The 9,424-nt window shown below is 39.7% G+C and overlaps 1 protein-coding gene across 1 annotated transcript in view; it reads left to right on the top strand.

The window, feature by feature from the left end:
• Nucleotides 1–3,289: 3,289 nt before the first annotated feature.
• LOC104524552 (son of sevenless homolog 2) overlaps nt 3,290–9,424 on the top strand; it is a gene marked incomplete at its 3' end in the record, with an annotated part of 15,160 nt that continues 9,025 nt past the window's right edge. Inside the window, exons 1-4 of the mRNA XM_029084848.1 lie at nt 3,290–3,435; nt 3,796–4,445; nt 7,548–7,629; nt 8,300–8,422. Of these exons, the coding sequence (XP_028940681.1) occupies nt 3,290–3,435; nt 3,796–4,445; nt 7,548–7,629; nt 8,300–8,422 (1,001 nt within the window). The remainder of the gene's footprint in view (nt 3,436–3,795; nt 4,446–7,547; nt 7,630–8,299; nt 8,423–9,424) is intronic.

Below are 9,424 nucleotides of genomic sequence, written 5' to 3'. Positions count from 1 at the left end.
TACAGCAGGATATTGCATGAAATATGACATTATATGATATGTTTTTTAACTAGAGAATTTTAGTAGTAAAAATGATGAAGTATGAGCTTTATCCACAATATACAAGATTTCTGAATAGGACTAGAATTCAGATGCAGAAGCTGACACTTGACTGTCTTGAATCTTGTAACCTTGTGAGCGGAGCAGAAATCTTAAATACCACTCCACTCTGTAGCAAATAATGATAAATACAGAATCTTTTGTTGTGTTGCAGGTTTAAAATTTGAATTTTATATTGTATTTTGAAAACATCCTAAATTTACAGTAGTGATTTTTAAAAAGCAGTGTTTGGGGGAATAGAGAAAGTATTTATTCAACAATATTAATACATTAAAAACTGTTGGTACTGCTTCCCTATCTGCTTCCCTATTACCATTGTATTTGTCTCTAGGAACCTTGGTTGAAAAAGACCTAACAAAAATGGAAACAGAAAAGCAACAGAATACTCAAAATATTTTCATGGCTTCAGTAGGGAGAGAAGCTACAATTGAGACTGTTGCTCCTAAAGAAATTTACCAAAAAACTCTACTGAATTGGGAGGTAAATAAAATAATTAACGATTTACAGAAGCGCAGGCCTCCGTGTTTGCTCTTTTGCAAAACAGCCAAAGGAAAATGAATTAAATTAAAATGTGAAAAGCTTGAAAATTCTTTCAAGCTGCAAAACTTTTCTCCTTGGTGCAGAAACCTGTTTGTGCAGGATCTGCATCACAGCCTCCTCTTTTCCTAAGCAAGGGGCACAAGGGTTGGGTGTTGCTTGGAGACTCCCGTGTCAAATTTGTTTGGTTTGTCTCCTTTTCGTTAGCAGACTTATAGAGGTGACCAGGAAATAGCCTTTGAACACCTTGAGTCAGAGGACAGGCCCTGATGTCACGTTCATGTTGATTGCTTGTTGAAGTATTGACAGAAAATAAACCTGTCGTAGGTTGTTTCGGAACGACTGAGTGAAGGTTGAAAGGTTGAAGGAAGTCATGCTGAAGAAATAAAACTGTCTGGTAGGAAAAGAATAGTGCTAGTGATCAAAAGTTGTTAAATCTTGCAAACAGGTAACCCAAATATATTCTGATAGTGACATCTTTAACTGATTATCAGAGTATTTGGGTTTAAAACACTACACTTGACACTTCCAAGCTTGAACAGCTTTAATGCTGGGAGTGTAGAGAAGAGCTTAATGTTTCATCTGTTCAACCCTGTTCAAGTCCAGGAAGGATAGAGTATATCCTTCCTTCTCCTGTGGCCTGCAGGCAGATTATCCCTAATTCTTGCATGTGACTCGCTATGTTGTTATCAGGCAACCCAAAACATATGAAATTCCACCTTTTGATCTTTCCCACTGTTTCCTGATCATTGACAGCCACTGGCTGACAGAGAAACCCTGTTCATTATTCTACAGGATCACCATGATATAATTTTTTTTAAGTGAACCATGTTCTCCATTACTATTTTCTAACAGTGTTCTGTACAATAAATTGAATAATTATTATTCTCAGTTTATCATCACTGGTATTTTAAATATATCCAGCATAAGCAGGACCCCCATTTCCCTTTTCTAAAGAAATTTTATGTATTTTCTCTGTCTAGCAAGCGTGTTACACTTGTGCATCTGCTGTTTAATTGGAAAGATGCTTGTTAAGAACTGGCATGTGGAAAAGCAGATGTTAGTCCAGTGATTACAAAGATGAGATGTGCTTCAGGTAATCTGCCTCATCTTCAGGAATCTGTTCATTAAGGTGTAGAAATGGATTAGATTACTTCCAAAAATGTGTATGTAATTTTTTTTTTTTTTTTAATTAAAAAAAAAAAAAAACAAACAGTTAAAAGATGCCATTTGATGTCTGTTAACTGCCAAACACAGCTCTGAAAAGGGATGCAAGAAATTCTGCTTAGGACATGTGAGGAGAAAGCTCTTGTATTTCATCAGACTCAGTGGCTTTTCCCACCTTCAGCACTTGTTGTCTTTTCACAACATTTTTTGTTCTTTGCATTTCTGTGGCTATAGTAAGGAAAATGGTTTCCATGGTGGTAGACATCTTCTTTTTCCCTTCCCTCTACTGTTCCTCAGCTCATAAACTTCCCAGAAATTTTTGCCCGTGAAGCTTTCATTTCTCTAATAGGCAAGACACGGAGGTTGTTTGGGCATAAGAAAAATAAAAATCTTAATAATTTAAATTATATGAAGAGAGTGGACCAATCTGGTCAAATCCTGTTCTCTCAATTACTTTTAGAGGAAGCTACATATCCTTGCTGAGGGAACATAGTGGGGAAAGGAAAAGAAGGCTTCTGCCATGCTGAGTGATTGTAAGTAAGATTTCTCTTTGTAGGTAAAACAGTTGATCCAAAACTGCGTGGCATATTGTCTTGATTTTGCTCAGCAATCTATTTGCTTGAATTTTCTTTTTAAAAAAAAAAAAAAATCATCATACAATCTTGAACACAAAAGGGATTAAAAATGAAAATATATCTTATTTATGTCTGTAGTATTTTAGGAGTCATCACCTTAAAGAACCCAAAAGAGGATGAACTCAGTGCATAGGCTTTGCTCAAAGCATATTGCTACCAAGTGTACGGAGATGATATGAAAGCCTGTTGAATTTCCTAATTCAAGACGTAGAGTAGTAGTAGAGATGGACTGAGTCTTTATAAAAAGGAAATACACCAATTCTCATTTTCATTTTGCTATTAGTAGCAAATCTTGTATTTCAGGTGTTTTTTTACTATGTTAGTTTGCACCGTGCAAAATGGACATTTCTTTTTGAAATAGATGAGTTTGCTGAAGATGGCAGAATTTAGAATGGTAAGAAGCAAAGGTCATTCTGTCTTTTAAATGTGCTCTGAAATGTTGAGCCTAATTGACTCGAAGGAACATTACACATAGTTACATAAACCCTCATTTAATTCTCAACTATTTCAAACCTTCAAACTATTTAATAAAATCGGTTGTGAAACAGGACATTGTTGAAAAGGTAACAGGAAAAGTTGTATCTGGCAATTAGCACTGGCTCTCAGCAAAAGGGTAAAGGGTTATCATTCTAAACTCCCGTCTGCTCTCTCCTCTTGCATATTTACTGGCTTCTGAATATCTGACAAATGTTTTTAGTTACACACATGGCTAGTTCGGAGTGTGCTCCTAGTAGTAACTCTCTCATTGACGTGAAGTCACTGACTTCACCCGAGTACTGTACCTAACACAGCATAAGAACGTTTGTCAGTCTTCCTGCCCTTCTATAAATCAGACAAATCTGAAAGAGAACATGTTTACTGTGTCACAGCAATTGCAGGAGTGCAGTGAAGACGAAGAGGATCGGGAGTGCCTAAAACAAGCCATTACTGCTCTTCTGAACCTGCAGTGCAGCATGGAGCGCATTTACAGCAAACACTCCCCAAGACGCCGGCCTGGGTAATAATCCACAGAACTAGCCTGGTTTCCCATGTGGAAAGGAATTGTCATTTTTTTTTTCTTGTTAAAGAATGTGCATGTTTTCTTTTCAAGCCTGTCTTTATGCCAGTTTTCACTGTAAGTGGAGTAGCAGCCCAAAACCTCCATGGTCCACTTCTATGAATAACGTCAATATCTTACCCTTTCCCTAGCCAAACAGTGCACGTGGTTTATTTGGAACAGTAAACTTGGTTAGGGCATATTTAGGGCAAAGAATTAATGATATAAACAATTAATTTAGTTGATTTTTTTTTTTTATCTCTTGGCATAGCAAATGTGGAATGTGCCCATTGTGACTTTTTTTTCTTTTATTCATTCAAGGGAGCCAGTCTGTCGCTTCTATAACCGTCAAATAAGAAGCAAGCACTTGGCCATCAAGAAAATGAATGAAATCCAGAAAAATATTGATGGCTGGGAAGGCAAAGATATTGGGCAGTGCTGTAATGAATTCATAATGGAAGGTGGCTTGACAAAAATAGGAGCCAAACATGAACGCCACATCTTTCTCTTTGATGGTTTAATGATCAGCTGTAAAACTAATCACGGTCAGTCACGGCTTCCCGGTTACAGCAATGCAGAGTATAGACTGAAGGAAAAAATCCTCATGAGGAAAATACAGGTTATTGATAAAGATGACACAGCTGAATATAAACATGCTTTTGAACTGGTGTCTAAAGATGAAAACAGTATCCTGTTTGCTGCCAAGTCTGCTGAAGAGAAGAGTAATTGGATGGCCGCTCTGATTTCCCTCCAGTATCGCAGTACTCTGGATAGGATGCTTGATTCAGTATTACTGCAAGAAGAAAATGAACAACCACTGAGGTTGCCCAGCCCAAGCGTGTATCGTTTTGTAGTGGAAGATTCCGAGGATAACATCGTTTTTGAGGACAACTTGCAAAGCAGGATTCCTATCATCAAAGGAGGAACGGTTGTGAAATTAATCGAAAGGTTAACGTACCATATGTATGCAGGTACCCTGGACATTTGTTACATATATATATATATATATATGGTTTTTAAGGTCATGCTTGTATGAGTGATGAAATTAATACTTTTATCTTTTGTTTGGTTGGGTTTTTTTCTGCGTATAGTTAAATGTAAAGCAAGATTTGCTTTAAAAAACAAAACAAAACAAAAAACCAACCAGTATCTGTTATTAAATTAACTGGGTTTGCTGGCAAAGCTGTAAGAAAATTTTGGGTATGCAAGCCCCGCCCCAACCCTAAAATATCAGTGGTCTAACAGGAGCCACTGGTGTGTTTCCTGAGACCACTGTGGCTAAAGCAGTGGTGCAGTTACAGGCTGTGTAACAGTGGAGGAAGAAAAGGTTGGAGGTTATATTTATTATACTTCAACCTGGTGCTTTGTGAAGTCCCTCAGTAGAAAAGGATGCAAGTCACAATTGGCATTCTTCAGTCTTTCCTGTGAAATACTGTCTTAAAGCCACAGAAATGAAACTTTGAAGTAGTTACACTAAGTGCTGATGTTGATGAAGACGTTAGATCTGAGGTTTGGGGTGACGTGTGTGCACTGAAAGAGGACGCGCGCGGTAAAGCTGACGTGAGGACGCTGGTGGGAGTCGTGTGCCATTTTTGTAAAACTTCTCAAGTGGTAATGGTCTCCTTTGTGCTTTTTACCAAACTGCCTGGTATTTCAGGGAGTCTGTTTTGTAAAAATTAGGTTAGATAGTGTGGAGCTGTGTATTAAAAAAATAATAATTAAAAAATAGCATTTCCCACATTGAAGCTCAGTATTTATGCAGCTAGTTGGCATGCAGGTAATCCAGAGTTGTGTTGTCTGGGAGTCCCAAGTCATCCTTTTCAAAAATGGGGTGGGTTTCAGTGGCTTGTAAACTTAAACCTAGCTCTTTTCCTGAATGAACTGGTATATTTGAGTATTAGTTTGTTAGTGTAACTTCAGTTTTTATAGCACAAGTACTTGCTACTTTGGCCTTGGGAATCATCAATGGAAGCGTTGCCTCTTGGGTTTCTGTGTGCATTTTCCAAACAGTGTTTGGAGCCAAGACTAACAAAATCCTCTCCCTCAGCCTCTAGAAGGGCGTTTTGATGACTAAGAGCATGTGGAGGGACTCTCAGCAGATCTTGGTTGTGCTTTTTGTTTGCATTTAGATCAATATGTGATTTATTTTTTTTTAAACAGTCAGTTATTGCAGGTTTGCATTAGTTTGATTTGTTTTAAGTAGGCTTTGCTCCAGCACACAGGCTCTTCATTCCCTGAGTAACCTCACAGTGAAAGAAGTCCCCAGTTGGTACTAGGGCACCGTGGAAGGTAGCAGATGGGAAGTTAAACTCTTTAATTTAAATTGGGAGCCACTATTAGTGGCTTGTATTGTACAAGCACATTGCTTGTGTTTTCTATTTTATTGAGACTGTCATCTACAAAAGTATTCAATTTAAAAAATAATGTAAAGGAACATCCACAGGTGAGAGAGCAGAGTAGCAGCCCCTGTTTTAAGGGAATTGCAGATTGTGTCTGCAGAGCAGAGGTACCACCTGCCTGTTGAGTGGTAGGAAGAAGATTTACTTTTAAAATGTCAAAAATAGTACTCAAGAGTGAATGTCTATGTGATGTGGAAGCAGAACAGGCCAGTGCAGGACTGGGGTGCAAACTCAGCAGCATTATCACAGGATGAGCACACTATTATTTTTAGCTTACAAGCATGTTCCTGTATATGGATCCCTTAAAAATGTTGAGCAGTGCTCTGTAGGGAATTTAAGCCTTCTTAAAAGCAATGTTTGTCTTCATCTTTTGTGGGCTTATTGGAAGAAATTCACTGCCCACGTGTTAAAGACTGCTGGGGTAAGCTACCTGCACCTTGTGCTGACAGATCCAGACTATTTACAGAACATCAAGGAGAAAGAAACTCCACACTTCTGAGTGAGCATGAAGATATGCCCATGAGCATGAGATATGCCCATGCACTTCTCTAGGCTTGGTTTTCCTCTATTTCAGTGTTCATTTGCTCCAGACAAACTTGAGGAAAAACTTCTTTACTGTGATGGTGAAGGAGCCCTGGGACAGGCTGCCCAGAGAGGGTGTGGAGTCTCCTTCTCTGGAGAGATTCCAAACCCACCTGGACACCATCATGTGCAACCTGCTGGAGATGGACCTGCTTTGGCAGGGGGGTTGGACTGGATGATCTCCTGAGGTCCCTTCCAACCCCACCACTCAGTGATTCTGTAGTGCTGCTGTCACCCATGTGAGGGGATCTGCTGCAGGGATGTAAGATCAGGACCAGATGATGACCCTTTGTGGCTCCCAGTAAAGTGATTCATCTGTCAGCTTGATTATTCACGATCTAAGAAACACTCTGTACAGAGAATGGAATTAAAAGAGATCAAAGGAACAATATTTTTCCTTTAATACTCCTAATACAGCAGAGTAGGCCCAATAAAGCACGTGTGAGCTTGCAGATAGGCACGTCTCGTGGTAACACACCTCCCGTAGCGGTGAGGAACAGCAGGAGGGAGGCGTGGTGGCTTGTGGAGAAGCGACGTCTTGAACTGCTGCAGGTATTTGCTTTGTAAGGCCTTTGCCGCTCGTCGTGTTTTCCCTGTTGGCTGCTCTGCTGAGAGGAGCTGTGTGCTGCAGTGCTGTGGCTGGGGCAGGTGTGCAGTCCCCACTGCCAGAGGGTTTTTTTAAGAACAGGTAAGATAAACGTTTTGTCAGGGTGGTATAGGTATTTTTGATGTCAGTAGACAGCCTAGTTCTACCATGTTTTCTGTGTCTTCATGAAGCCATGGAATAGCTGCAGGTTTGGGGAGTGTAAGCTGATCTGCACACCAAGACTGAGAATTTTTGAGAGAGCATAGTGTGTGCAGTTGAATACTTTTCCAGGGGAAATGCATCAAAGAACTAAATGAATTTCACAAGCAGTATCATTTCAGGTATTTTTTTTTCTCAAATTGCAGTGCTTAACTTGTAACCCGAGTGTATTTTCCGTGCTTTAAGCTTTTTCTGTGAATATATGTGTATTTTATTTCTGATATGTTGCAGTTGGATAAAAAAAAAAAAACCCAACACTCCATCATTTTCTTATCCTACCTTTACAGATCCTAATTTTGTACGTACTTTCCTTACCACGTACCGCTCGTTTTGCAAGCCCCAGGAACTGCTGAGTTTACTGATTGAAAGGTGAGTAGTGTTCATCCTTTCTGAAGCCACTGAAAGGCTTTGTGTTCATTTACCTGCTTCGTTCTCAGTGCTGCGTGGCACGTGTTTTAGTGAAGCTCATAAACCAGGAACTTCTAAAACGGGATAACAACGATGCAAGTTTTTAATGCAAGCTGCCTTTTCCCAATTTGTTAAATTAGTTACCTGAATTAAGTATTAGGTGGAGCACTTGGTGTGCCTAAGCTGTGGGGTGGTAATGTTTTAAACTGCTTAATTTAATCATGGGAGTGTATTTGAGTATGCCTAAGTCTCGATGCAAATAAGAAAGGAAATGTTCTAAGCAGTTTGTTTGAAAGGCACAGGACTCTTAATGTAAACAGCATTTTAATACAGTGCGATAAAGCTGCTCTTAAGCTTTCTTCTAATCTTCAGTTAATGAAGCTAGCAGGTAGTTAAAAACCTTACATCGTAGTCTAGACGTCTTGCGATGACCAGAGAAGGTAGCAAATTATCAGGGTGTGGTAGCCAAGGGAGGAGAGAATTCCAGGCAGACTGGATATTAGATGAGTGCTTGAGTTTCACCACAACGCATTTTTTTTTTTTTTAAAAATGCAATTGCTTTTCATATCCTACATAAAGGGTTTGTGTTTTATCTTAATTGCCATCAGTTTTTCGGTACTTTTATTCCTAGGTTTGAAATCCCAGAGCCTGAGCCTACTGAAGCAGACAGGCTGGCCATCGAGAAAGGGGAGCAGCCTATCAGCGCCGACCTGAAGCGATTTCGCAAGGAATATGTCCAGCCAGTACAACTCAGGTTTATTTGCTTTTAAATTTGTTCTGTTAAAGCCAGATTGGAGTTCACTGATTATACAGTGATCCTGGAGACAGTAATCTCTTTTGGAGATTGCTGTGCTGTCAAATAGGGATTTATCACTGTCTGCAACCAGACTAATAACCCAAACCATGTTCTCATTAGTCATACTCACTTCTGTTGTTGTTGCAACTGTACTTTGGTTCTCTGCCGCTCACAGCTGTGATCACCACCCACAAGAACGCTGTAGGGCCGCTATGGAAAGCGGGTGTGGGTGAGAGATGTACAACTGAAAGTGTTTCTGGCTGCATTTTGAATGGATTCCTTGTTAACAGGCCCTATAAAGATAGTTTCTCTATTTCCATTTCAGTCCTGCTGGTATTTTACTCCCTTTCCCAGCCCCGTTGATGTATTTGCACACAGACAGGGAGACTCTTGTCTGTACTGCACATTGCAGCAGGCTGCAGTGAATCTTCAAGGTCTTGCTGACCAAGCTAACTTGGGGAACAATTAAGCGTTTCTAGCATCAATGAGGCTAATTGTTTCCCTGATAAGGGATCAAGTCAGGAGGAGACACAGATCACAGCCAATATTTGCTACAACAACTTTTATTCATTAAACTGTTTTTATTAGTAGCATCAAGATGTTACTATTAATGGCAGATAACAGTACCCTCAGTTATTGCCTTGCCACACACAGTCATTTAATTACCTGTTTGGAGCAGCAGCAGTTTACTCAAAGTGAAGGATCATACTGTCATGCCAGAACCTCCAAGGCAGGTGTTCAGAAAGTCGCTTAGGAGTCCCATTTTCATCAGATACCTGTGTGCATATATATATAAAAAAATATATATAATTATGTATGTAATACTGTCGTGTTGCTGCCACCCCCTTCTTGGGTGTAGTCCAAATTACACAACCTCAGTGTAACCTTCATACTTGTGTGTGCTCATGGCCTTGTACGGATTTGTCAGGCCCTTGGTGTTCTCAGTTTATCAGCTCCTGT

Source organism: Antrostomus carolinensis, unplaced genomic scaffold (assembly GCF_000700745.2).
Source record: "Antrostomus carolinensis isolate BGI_N321 unplaced genomic scaffold, ASM70074v2 scaffold2785, whole genome shotgun sequence".
Taxonomy (NCBI): domain Eukaryota; kingdom Metazoa; phylum Chordata; class Aves; order Caprimulgiformes; family Caprimulgidae; genus Antrostomus; species Antrostomus carolinensis.
The sequence above is the reverse complement of the archived record's forward strand: the minus strand, read 5'-3'. Positions and strand labels throughout refer to the sequence as shown.